Source organism: Triplophysa rosa, linkage group LG10 (genome assembly GCF_024868665.1).
Source record: "Triplophysa rosa linkage group LG10, Trosa_1v2, whole genome shotgun sequence".
NCBI lineage: Eukaryota > Metazoa > Chordata > Actinopteri > Cypriniformes > Nemacheilidae > Triplophysa > Triplophysa rosa.
Genome location: NC_079899.1, coordinates 21352349 through 21366052, shown reverse-complemented (window position 1 = coordinate 21366052; position 13704 = coordinate 21352349). Strand labels below are relative to the sequence as shown.

General features: G+C 38.9%; 1 protein-coding gene across 4 annotated transcripts in view; it reads left to right on the top strand.

Annotated features, from left to right (window-relative positions):
* The window catches only part of foxn3 (forkhead box N3), a 77865-nt gene that overhangs the window by 23769 nt on the left and 40392 nt on the right, over window positions 1-13704 (top strand). For all 4 annotated transcript variants that reach the window (XM_057343637.1, XM_057343639.1, XM_057343638.1 and 1 more), the window contains exon 2: window positions 598-1154. In XM_057343637.1, the coding sequence (XP_057199620.1) occupies window positions 612-1154 (543 nt within the window). In that variant the 5' untranslated portion in view covers window positions 598-611. The remainder of the gene's footprint in view (window positions 1-597; window positions 1155-13704) is intronic.

Below are 13704 nucleotides of genomic sequence, written 5' to 3'. Positions count from 1 at the left end.
TATATATATATATATATGCGTGACGCAAACGATGATTGCTAGTATGAGAACATGAAACCGAAAGAACAGATGTGTAGATAGCCATGAGCAAAATATTCCCTTTCACACTATAGATGGGCATCTTCAGTCTGTATTTGTTCCTCCCAGAAGACATCACCTCGGAGAGTCTGCACGCTGTGCGTTGCTGCTTCTGTCAGAACGGGATGGTTCTCGTACTGTACTATGAGAGAGTGTTTTGTTCCTTAGAAGCAGAGCTTCCCGCAGTGCCCTTGTGATCTGGGTGTCAAGTTTTCTTTGTCATCCTTCAAGAGTCTAAGGCAGGCTGTAAGTCTCGTCAATGAGTGTTTTGTGGGTTTGGATTGTGCATTTGGAAAATAAAGTCTGAAGCCGGCTGCCTAGTCCCTCTGATGGTCCATCCTGTACTTTTATGTTCAACCCTCTCGTGTTTTGTGAGGCAGTGGGATCGACTGCTACTGCCTCAACAATAGTCATTTATTATCTGGTTAAGGTGGAAAGATGACACATTACATTTGTTTTCACTATTGAAATTTTTTTCCCCCATGATAGTGATTGTGTTCTCTCTGGTGTTTTCTGTAGGAGCTCTGGTCTAAATGGGTCCGGTTATGCCTCCCAGTAAGAAGCCGGAAGGATCCGGGGTCAGCGTCGCGAGCGGCCTGAGCCAGTTTTATCAGGCGAGCTCCATCACGCATGCCCTCCATGAGGCCGAGGAGATGGACCTGGCTCTTCCCACCATCAAGCTGGAGAAGGGCAGTGTAGAAGATGAAGAGCTCACCAACCTCAACTGGCTCCACGAGAGCAAGAATCTTCTCAACAGCTTCGGAGATCCCGTGCTGAGGAGCGTCAGCCCCGTTCAGGACCTGGACGACGACACCCCGCCCTCCCCAGCCCACTCGGACCTCCCGTATGACGCCAAGCAGAACCCGAACTGCAAACCCCCTTATTCGTTCAGCTGCCTCATCTTCATGGCTATAGAAGATGCCCCTTCCAAGAGACTGCCTGTGAAAGACATATACAACTGGATCCTGGAACACTTCCCATACTTTGCCAACGCCCCCACGGGGTGGAAGAACTCAGTCAGGCACAATCTGTCTCTCAATAAGTGTTTTAAGAAAGTGGATAAGGACCGGAGTCAGGTAAGGACGGCGAAACCTCTCTGCTCGAACGCATAAATCTTTAAATGAAGAGTGGGAAGTGCAAGTCTGGCCTTGTGGCGCTTTATTTTTTGTTTCAATTTCGTTTCACTCGAAAACCACACAACATGCAGTTTTCAAAGCCAGTGTTTTTCTGTTTAAGGTCCAGTGTGTAGTTTTTTGAAGGATTTATTAACAGAAATGCAATGTAATATACATAACTGTCTTCAGTGGTGTATAAAGACCTTACATTATGAAGCGTTATGTTTTTATTACCTTAGAATGAGCTATTTCTATCTACATACAGCGCAGGTCCCCTTACATGGAATTCGTCATGTTGTTTCTACAGAAGCCCCAAACGGGCAAAGTGCTCTACAGAACGTGTTTTGTAAATATGTTATTTCCTTCGGCAAAGAAGCGAAAACATGAAGACATCTTAGTTCTGTGTCAGCCGCCGTAGTGCTTCGAATGGGAGGCCAGAGTGAGCCATTGGTTGCAATTTGGGACCTCACCTGCTAGATGCCGCTAGATTTCATACACTGGACCTTTAAACAACTCAATGTAGATCATATAGCACTTACCTGACTTTAGTTTACTTGACTTTAAGAATAAGTACAGTTTCAAAGAAGCAGGAGTAAAGTGTGTCATACATGGATGAATGGGTTAATATTTTGGGGTGTGACCTGCCTTTGTTATCAGGAGGTTGATATCAGTACACTCAGATCGAATAGATTTCTATGAGGACATTTTGTAATTGTTTGATAAACAGATATAGAGCATGAATTGGAAGTCATTAGGTGGATGATTGAGTATTGATTTAGTTCTTTTCAGAAGCTGATAAACGCATTCCTATGCACGGTTCATATTTGTGTTTGTGTGTGTGTGTGTGTGTGTGTGTGTGTGTAGATGTGTGCGTGTTTATGGTGTGCATGTGTCTGCAAGTTAGTTGACTCGGAACAGTGAAGTCGTTCCATGTGACTCGCAGTTCACTGCCATCTGCTCTCTGGCCGAGGAGCAAATAATTTTTTTGTATATGTATCTCCATAGAAACAGCTTTGCAGTTGACATGGAAAGTAAACTGTAGCAGCAGAGAAACTGTGTGTGTGTGTGTGTGTGTGTGTGTGTGTGTGTGTGTGTGTGTGTGCGTGCGCGTGTGTGTGTGTGTGGGAAGGGTAAACCCTACAGTATGGGGACAAAATGTCCCCACAAAGATGGCAATATCCAAAATCCTTGTCCTTGTGGGGACATTTTTTTGTCCCCATGAGGAAACAAGCTTATAAATCATACAGAATTCACTTTCAAAAACGTGAAAGAGCAGACAGTTGTGTGTGATTGTTAGGGTTAGGGGTAGGGAATATGATATACAGTTTGTACAGTATAAAAACCATTGCGTCTATGGAATGTCCCCATAAAACATGGAAACCCAACATGTGTGTTCAGACGTGTGTGTGTGCGTGCTCTCTCTCTCTCTCTCTCTCTCTCTCATCTGAGGGCATGTTTCCCGATTAACCCCTCGACTCCTGTTTGGATGAGCAAACTGGATTTTTTTTACTTTGCTACATTGTATTTTTAAGATTATATTAATTTAATAGAAATATACAGTACCGGTCAAAAGTTTGCAAACGCTTGACTAAAATGTTTCTTATAATCTTAAAAATCTTTTAATCTCAAAGTGTATGCTTAAATGTTTGAAATTACTTTTGTAGACAAAAATATAATTGTCAATTTCTTTGAAAGACATAAAAAATATATTTTTGAAATGAATGACTTGGACCAAATAATGAAGAAAAAGCAGCCAATAAGAACCCCTTCAATATTCTTTTAAAGCTGAATGATAAAATGCAAACAGAACGCTTTTGCTCATTCTTGAAAGTAAGTATTTTCAAACTTTTGACTGGTAGTGTATGTTGAATGTTGTCTTCGCATCCCATGAAGTAAATATTAGAGTTTTGATGTATTAAATACTTTTGAAGGACACAGTGTTTTGTATTGCGGTCATTTACAATACCATAAGAGTTTAAATTCTCTCAAAACTGACACCAAAGGACAGTCTGTGTTTTAAGACTCCAGCAACAATATCCAGGGTTTGCACTCGACTTGAGATGTCATTCTCGAGCTTGTTTTTAATGCACTCATCTAATTTTAACAGCTTTGCCATCTAAAATTGAATGGTGCCGTGCTGAGGCTCACACTGTTGGGTTGGTTTTCTTTATTCAGCCGAACTGCGTGAGTTTAAGCTCAGGACTTTACAGAATTAAGGGTTCCTTGTCTTGGCTCCATATTGTGCTAAGAAACACATCATGTAGAAGAAGTAAAAACAGCTTGCTGAGAAATGCATCACTATCATTATTGCTCACACTTGAGGCGAGAGAACAAACTCTTAACCTTTAACATTCAACTTTGGCATGTAATTCATCCGGCGCTGTTCGTGCTGCGGACATGAATGATAGCTCGGATCATGTGGCGTGTTGAGTGTTTCATAGACATCACTGAATGAAGAGCAGAGCCATATTTAGGCACTACAGTATCTTTAGGGGTTGGTTGCTTAGCAACCACCCAGAAAAGCCTAGCAACATTCTAGCAACTACTTGAACACCTGAGTGTTGGTGAGTTGTACATGGGCAAGTAATGTAAAGTATTTTTTTTCCAGCAAATGTAAAACAAGCAAGAAAATCTCGTTTTGTTTGCATGCATAAATGAGACATACTACTGACTCAAGTTTTTTTGTTTCGACTTCAGAGTTCTTTTCTCGATAAACAAGTTTCTTTCACACTTAATAAAAGAAGTCAGGTCGCAAGTCATGATTAGCCGTATGCCTGTTAATTTGGCATTTGATTTAATTTCTCCAGCCTCATCGGCCTACTTAATGAACGAGATGACTATTTTAAGTCTGTTTTAATTTCAGATTCATTGTGGATTTGCTATGCAATCGTGCATCACTCTCCATAATGAGACAGTAAGGGGCAAATTAAAGCAGCAAAATAAGAGTCTAAATAAACAAACATTTGATAGATGCACCATCTCCAGGGGTTTCCAAGGGAATAATTAATTTCGGCCGAGAGGAGACTCAAGTTAAGAGATCCAGACTTGAAGAAAATGTTGTTATTGCTTTCATGGATTGAGGGGGGCATTCAGTAGGCATTCTGCCCATTGACAGACTAGATTTTTTTGCATGCATGTTTTATTGTCCGATTTACTAAATGAATTATGCAAATCGGCACAAGTGGATCCACAAAATCAGTGACGATTAGCTAGAAACTTGAGGTTTGCACAGATACAGGTCAAAAAAGAATCAGTCGAGCTGTTAAAGGACATCATATATACAAAAAAAAATTAAGAGACAATTCCAAATGTTTATTTAATCATTTAATTGTCATTTTTCTTTGCAGTATTTGAGATCTGAAAAAATACAGAGCATCTTTTCTGTTATTTTGTCGTGATTCTCCGGTTTTTATTTCCTGCAAATAAATGCAAATAGAAGCAATATTTTTATTTGAAATTTGGGTGAAAAATTGTTCGAAGTTCACAGAATAAAACCAAAAATTACCTAAACACATACCTATAAATAGTAAATTCAGAAAGTTTCTTTTGAAATGGTCTCTTAATTTTTTCTGCGGATGTATATGAGTCCACTCTAATGTCTTGAATCTGGCGCATTTACAGCAAGCCTCATATAAAGATGGACTTCTGTCTAGAAAAGTTCAATACAGCATGCGGCACGGCTCTATTTTAAGCACATATAGCACAAATCTTCAGTGAATTTCTTGCTGAGTCTTTGAAACAGCTCTTGTTGTGATGTGTACACGTCCATGTTATGGAGCCGCACTGTGATTCCAGTGAAAAGTGAGTGCTTTAGAAATGACACCCTGTCATTTGTTTCCATGGCACTGTTATGAACACAGGATCTGAACTTGGCACCTGAGGGGTAGTTATATGGGTGGATCTCCGGAGCGCTTGTGTCCCCTTATGAAGACTGTTTCACATACAGGCAGATGCATCGCTGTTTATACATAGCGGTGAGAGGTCGCTTGGATGATTAATGTGTCTTTTCCATTGTTTATGTCATCTCCATAGTAACAGGACAGGTTGCACAAGAGTTGAACAGGTAACCGTTTCAGACTGTGCTTAGAACGATTCGGCGCGATGGTGGAAAAGCGCTCAGTGAGAGAGTCATTTATGAAGAAATACAGGAGCAAAGAATATGCTACTGGCACTTTTAGTCTCGTGTTGTGTTGCCAGGGCCCAACAGAAACATCTGTAATAGTGGGGGAATTGAAAAGAAAATACCGGTCATAATTATTTCTTACCAGCCATGGAATTCTATTTTGCATTATTGTTTTTTAATGTATGTGTATTTGTTCCCATGACAATGGAATAATTGAGTTGTTTTGTTCTGGGCATATTTGTGACAAGCAACACAGGTTGTTGTGTCGTGCGCAGCATCGTAAACAAGTTGAACCAGTTACATATCATAAAGATACATTATGATCTTGTACACAAGGTGTAAAACTCAACTTCTTTTTATGCAAATGATTAGGGATGTTACAATATTATCGATATCGTGTTATCGCAATAGCAAAATTATCTCAATATTATCGTGGTCACATGACAGTATGAAACGATAGGTCTTCCGGGCCTAACACAGAGAATGTTAGACAAAAGAATAGATGTTACCTTTGTCGAGGTCCATCTGGTGCAATTATTTTATTTGATAAAAGGGATTTTTAGGTCATTTGACCCATCTCATACTATAACTCATACCTCTAAGCAACAGTTATGATTAGAGGATAAAGAAAATAGGATGCTTATGGCACGTTCCAAGTCATTTGTCATTTGAAATATTGCACCGTGGACTTAATACCGAGGTGTAGTATTGCACAGTGAGATTTTGATATTGTTACATCCCCTACAAATGATGCTTATTATAGAATGTGCCTAATTCACAAAGTACTCAGTGATCTGGACTTTATTTCAGAGGCATCTGGTCACTGCCATCTCATGACGTCAAACTGACATTTCATGCAAAAAAGGGAACCCGATACCTCAAATTGATCCGTATTATTAATAAATTAATAAAGAAAAGAAATAATATTAATTACTATTTGATAGCAAATTTAAATCATTGCATATAACAGCATAAATCAGCTGTGCCAATTTGGTCATTTTATGTTTGGATACCTATTTTATCGAGTTAAGATGTTCAATAATTTATTTAATTGTCTTAAAGAAGAATATGTTGAATATAAAGGTTCAAGCAAACTGATTCATTCTTGCCTTTCTCTTTTCCTTTGATTTTATCTTCTACGATCGATGTCGGTTCTTTACAAATCTTTTAGCCATTGCAATGGTACCGTAGATCTGTGTGACACAACTTACTCGTCACTCCGAAAACCAGGTTGATGCGGGATAAAGCCGTCCCGCTTGCTGATATGTTCCCTGGCCAGCTGTTGTGCTCCCCGTGGACAGATGTTGGGTCGCAGTGAAAGCTCCAAGAGATTTGCACGCAAACCTCTCCCTGACATCACCCAACGTTCTGTTACCAAGGGTAACACGATCGGCCCCCCAGGTTCCCCGATGCTACACGCTGACACCACAGTACCTGACGATCAATACCGGACACAGAGCACAGCGCTGACTCTGACTTTTAGCACCCTTTTCAGATTCTGAATCTGAAACTGGCTCATAATGAGAACAGGATGGACACATACCTTGAAATATTGGGTTAACTTAATACTCCATTTCCTGCTTACCAATGTCTGACAAGGGCACGTCCAATGGGGGGGCTTGTATAACGCTTTGGCATCACAGATAGGGCCAGTGGTGATGATAAGAAGAGAAATGGATCTGCAAGCCACAAAAACAAAAAGCAATGACTGTTTTAGGATTATTGTAGATCGTGATTACTTGACTTGTGACCAATCTTTCACATTTATGATAGACCATCCACAGGCTGTTTTTGTATTCGCTGTGCTTGTAAAAATGGGTAAGTATCCATTATAACACCTTGCAAAAGCAACGCACAACCCAGCAGAAGTGAGGCAGCGCCTCGGAGCCATGTTGGGTCTACCTCTGTTAACAAGGCTTACGTCGAGCAGATGAAAGGATAATTGCAGATAATGCTGTCATTTGAGCTCTACAATTGAGCAATTTTACAGATTGCTCGACTTGTCTGTTACCGATATAGCCTCAGTAAGTGCTTCATCATTAGATCTATTCACCGACAGAGCGGTGTGTCTGAATTCATGTGTTGAATACAAGTCTGTCAAGGTGAAAGGTGTTGTTAAATGAAATAATGTGTGTGTTAGAAATCTGCGCCACCTTGGTTATGGAGATCGGCGTGTCTGCGCTCGAGAAGTGTTGGCAGAGCTTGATTTTAGTTTTTATTCTGCTGTCCACCTGGACGTCTCAGACGCAACTGTGATGACAATGGGAAAAGTTGAATCATCTGTCCTCTCTGCCTGCTGTTGAATTTACATAGCAAGCACAGATTTTTGCTTGTTTGTCTGCAACAGTTATTAGGCACAAAAAGGGGACGGCTTACAATGTCTTCACTTTGTTTTTTATCAGTTTGAAAGGGGGCTTGACCTTGTGCTGTCTCTTATTTAAAGGGACAGTTCACCCAAAAATAAAAATTCTGTCATCATTTACTCCCCCTCGAGTTGTTCTAAATCTGTATACATTTATATATTGTATAAGAAAGATATTTGGAAGAATGCTTGTAACCAAACAGTTCTTGGCCACCATTGACTGCCATAGTAGGCAAAATTACAATGGTATTCAAAAGTATACATTCTTCAGAATATCTTCTTTTGTGTTCGACAGATAGGTAGAACACTTGAGGGTGAGTAAATGAAGACAGAATTTTCATTTTTGGGTGTTCCTTTAAGAGGGTTGATGCATGTTTACCACTAAGCACCCTAAAACTTTCTAGGTTTAAAGCCAATGTGTGTTCTTTGTGAGTTTTTTTGTATGACTTTTTTTGAGATTTTTTGTTCGTTCAGATGCACAAGTTTGATGAGTATGAATGGGGTCTGAAGTACCCCCAAGTGAAAACTGTTATTGCTCAGAGGATGCTCTTTCACAGCTCAAAAGGTCTAATGGAGTTCTGTTTCATTGACTTTTTCACTTTATCTTAGATGTAAAATTGATATTAGTTATTTAAATACATATTGTATAGAGCTATAGAATTAATGTATTTTGTACGGCTAAGATTATCTGTATTGGATAAAATTGATGGGAAATTAAGCTTTCTTGTAGCTCAGTGTTAAGAGCATGGCGCTAACAACGCCAAAGGTCGTGGGTTCGATCCCAGAGGATTGCACATACTGTACTTAGAAACAAAATGTATAGGATAATGCAATGTAAGTCGCTTTGGATAAATGCCAAATGCATAAACGTAAATGTAAATATTTGAGTTCATATTGAAGTCTTTAATAATGAATTAATAATTTGCTTGCAGACTTGGCAAATCTGAGCTCAGTTTGTAACATTGTTGATGTCTCTTCTACTATTGAATGAATGAATACGACTTCACCACTTTTAATCTTGCATGAGCTATTGACTTTGCTATAGATTTTGGTTGTCTGTCATTGGTTTGTGTACATATGCACACGTAAGTACATATTCATTCATTGAGTGTTTCTTAACAATGTTTCAAACTGTTCTCATATTTGCCAAGACACCAAAGTCTGCAATCAAAAATAAGATTTTCAATATTAACACCAACATTTCTCATTGAACCATCCGAAGATCAAAGTATCTGAGTTGTGCTGTTTTTATAAAAAAAAAAAACACTGTACTGCATGATAGGTATTGTCTTGTTTGGGAATATTGTTATTACATTGTAACTACTTTATTTAAAACATCTGACAAGCGAATAGGGAGCTGCAGAGATGACGTATTTTAGTATGAAAACCCCGGAAGTGAGTTAACATTTTAGGACTTCCGGTTCCATCGTTGCAAAGTCTGTGGGATATGGGTTAAACGTCATCGCGCATATAAAGCTCACAAATAATGCAACATGGGCACAAATCTCTGAAAAACGAAGATGCGGATTCATTCACTGAGTAATTACTTACCAGGGAACACATTTTTTTTAAGTTTGAAAAAGTTGTCGGAGGCTTGGTGGTGGTGACGTTGATATCGAGCGACCATAGTGTAGTCTGTTTATACTGTAGCATCATGTTAGCTTTTTACTTCTGCCGATTGTATTTCGGCTTCAAAAGTAACAAATGTTATGTTCATTTGTAAAGATTATCTTGATAGACAAAACGTGTGAATTTTTTGTTAATCACAGAGCTTATTTTTTGCGATCTTCCAAAAGTCTATGGGAAAAATGCATAGGTTTTGCGGTCGAGGGAACCACCGCAGCGCTAACTTCCGGGTTGGCCTACAAAAAACACACGGCTCCCTGTAATACTGTAAGTGAAAACTCAATTCCCAATTTGTAAAAGAGCAACCAATGGGCTATAAAATATTCTCGGGGTTAAGGAAAATAGATCTACAGTGAAGAAAAATACATTGTTATATTAGTAGGAAAAGTTTTTATTTAAAAGCTTACAGCGTATGCGATGATGTAGATGTGCAGGTCTGTTCACTCCATCACAGATCTGAGCCCGTGGCCCTCTCTCCTCACGGTTACTGGCCGTATGCTGTGTCCATGGGGGACACCATATTGCTTGCGTATGATCTCGGCGTCCGCCGACTGTGTCAGTATAAACATGGTGTGCACACGCCAGACGAGACGCTTCGCTCGAGAATGTGCAATTTCTGTGGGGCTACATCTCAGTGGGCCTTAATCTTGCCATCCTTAGTCACCATTGCTCACACATGGTATACACACACTCACAAAAATGTACACTCGTACACCCACACACACTCTGTCCTGGGTACTGTTCTGCCAAAGACTTTACTGAAGAAGCAGGGCTTGCCTCAATTTATCATGTCATCGGCTTTTACTTTTGTATCCGAACTGTAGTCTGGTTGGCTTCGGGCTCTGTTAAGGAATCCTTTTTAATTAGGATTACACATTTGCAGTCCCAGAATTCCTTTGCTCTTTTCTACACTGTCTGTGCATTGGTTCTGACATGACCAGTTTTGGTCTTGAATGAATTATTGACTTATTGGCAGTAGATTTTGGATGTCTGTTTCACTGGTGAACACATTTAAAGGGATAGTTCACCCAAAAAATGAAAATTCTGTCATTCACCCTCATGTTGTTCAAAACCTCTATATGACTTTCTTCTGCAGAACACAAAGTATTTTTCAAGAAATTTCATAGTGGTTTAACTGGTTTTGTGTCCATTCTTCAAAATGTCTTCTGTTGTGTTAGGTGAACTATTTCAGAATAAGCTTTAGTGTGCACACACATACACAAGGGACTATATTTAGGAATAAAGTATTTACTTAAACTTAAAAAAGAAAATGAGTACATAGATCTAAAAGATAAATATAAAAATTAGGCAGTATAAAAAGGTATAAATGGGAGAGTTCTTTACAGATAGCAAGTACGGCTACAGTTACAGTTGTATACTGTACATTACAAAATATAACTATAAAACAAAACATGCTTGTAAAAATCAACAAGCTAAGAGAAGCTGTAAATTTTTGTGATTATCGGAAGTATCATGTTTTAAAGGAATAGCTCACCCAAAAATGAAAATTGTTCTCATGTGTGTGATTCAGTGTAAGATACTTGAGAATAAATGCTTGCATTTGCTTGTTTACATTTTAGTTTAAATAAATAACCTTTTTGAAATAACCAAACATAGCCTTTCACTTCAGATTACATTTATTAATGCACTTTTACTGTTTAGAAGATAACATGCTGGCATTTTAAGTCAAAAACCCATTAAGGACGTTTATACTTGAATTCAGAGTCAGATTTGTTTATGATAACATGCAGTTTAGGTTGTTTTTGATGAGAGCGTGAGTCGATGTAACAGCCATTTGTTTGGATTATTAGAGGTGTGGTTTATTATTATTCTGATGCTCTCTGTGAGATGCTGACACGGTGGATCATTATGATCTACTCAGCCTTCGCAATGAATTGCACACCACGAGAAAAATAGAAAAGAACGAGTAGGCCGGAGGTGATGTGTTGCGCTTTTTCATTGAATAGATCCGAACAGCCAAGCCACCCCCTCCCCAAGCATCCTCATTACGAACGACCTTTCATGCCCTTCCTAATATACAGTACCAAGAGGCTCTGAAGGTGAGTAAAGTCATCGGCCTCTTAATGCTCCGCTGCACAACTTCACAATATAGACCTGCATTGTGTGCAGAATTTCACCATTGAAATCAGCAGTCTCCACAAATTACCGGGCCGTCTCGCTGTATTTTTTTTCTCTTTCCTGTGTTTTTAGCTTCAGAGCCGCTGAAAAAATGACGTCTCTGGGGCCGTGGCCATTAGCAGCTGATGACTGCTGGGATTTGGAGACTAAAGCAATGATGTTCTTTTGGACACCTTGATTTATCCACGTTTCAGCGCGGTCGATGTCTGCATTTATGTAGATCACCTTACCAAAAGAGCATGAACACACTTGGTTTTACGAATCAAAACGCGATGCTGTTGAAGTGAATGCTGAAGTAAAGTTTTTTTGTTGTTGTGACAAATTCTTTGTTGGAGTTGTGTTTTTTAGCCAACAGATTGTGTAGTTTTCTTTAGACGTAGAGGTGCTTCGTTTTTTTTTTTGGACCTAGGTGTAGTGTTCAGCATGCATGCTTCAGACACATCGAGTTAAGATGCAGGTTGTTGTTGTTTTTTTGCTTGTTTTATTGTGTGCTGAAGTAAGTCTGATAACTTCAAATCGTAGAGCTTCTGACGGGAACTTTTAGAATGAATTTGAAGTGTCATTAATATTCATAGGACAACATTTTTGTTACCATTTAATAGTTTAATATTTGGAGTTGCATGTTGAACAGTTTTAAAAGTGAGGTTGGCCATTCTTATAATGATGGATCCAAATCTTTTCCCATTTTTAAACCAGCGAGTGTGGACTCTGGACAGTTGGGTCGAGGAGGAGGGGTTGGTAATAGCAGGCCTTTCATTTTGCTCGGGAACTGATAGGATTAACTTTACTGCTCATAATAGAATATAGCATCTTCAGAGGCCTGTGCTTCTTGGGAGAATGAAAGATCTTTCTGCAAACAGTCTTTATATACTCCACCGTTGCCTGTTGCCTAGGCAACCAGTGTAATCCAAGTGCCCCCTCCTTCCCTGGATCTCCTGTTTTTCTCTCGCTCTCTCTCCCCCTTCTTTCTGATTGGAGACTCTATTGGCTGGTGCCATTGAGCTGGCCTTCAGACGGACACAGCAGCTGTCAGGAGATGGAGATAAATCTGAAGCAAAGTGCTCTGAAACCTATTGATTTCTTCTGATTACAGAACATTTGGAAAGATAGACCAGCGCAGGCTTTTCTCCACAGAGCACATATGAATAATCTGATGCCTTGAATGCCGGGAGCATCACGTGTTTTCAAGACGGTCGTGTCCTTTGTTGGATGTTGTATTGTCTGCAGACAGATATATCCAGTACAGTATTGTTCAGGTGCATCTGTTGTGATTGTAATTAGGTAAATAAATGATATTTAAACTTGATAAACTTCTCTTGAAACAGTCAGACTGTTATATCGTCATGAGAAAACCTGCCTCACTGAGTTTCGCAACACTAGATTTTCCTGCAGGGCTTGTGCGCTGCGATTTATGATGCTGTGGTAATTAGAATTGATTGTCTTTGTTTAATCTCACACTTTTGGCCGTTCCCAAGAGTCAAAATGCCAATACATTGCTTTTCTTTTGCATCTTGGAAATGTTTAAATTTACAAAAAAAGTATTTATAACGGTAAATGGTCCGTTTTGCGAAATGTTTCTCTGTCACTCGTTTTTTGTTTACCAGTTCCCTGTTTTTTCCTCTCCCTTATGCATTTTATTGCTCTTTTTTTCCATTTCTTTTAATTCCCCTATTTTTCATTTCCTTCAGAGCATTCACATCTAGTGGACAGGCTATTTAAGGATTGAATTTCATGGTGCGATTCATCTTTGCGGTTGGTCCAGGTGACTTTAGAACATGCTGATGGAAAGTTGACAGCTTAATTAGGTGGAGAATGTCAGTTTGTACTAAGAATAAATGCATTCGGGGCTTTCAGAGGAAAATAGCAACCTTTTCTCTCCTAAAAAATATTATGCCATAGCCCTGCTATTTTAATGTACTTTACACTGTAAAAAAAAAATAAAGTACGGATAAAGTACTGGCAGAAAATGACCAGTACATTTTCCCTTTATTTAACAGACATTTCTGTTAATGCTAAAATGTAATTTAATGCAGTGCAAAATGTAAAATGGGGTAAATCAACTGTAAAAAATGAATACGGAAAATTCCTTCATATTAATACAGTATATTATGCCCTATTTTGATTTGTGTTACAAGATTTATTTGATTGGCACTTATTAATAATTGGTTATATAGATTGTATATTAGCTTCTTATTAGTGGTCTTAATAAAAATTTATATTAGTACGTAGTAACTTTACATATGTGGATTTTTTTACATTTC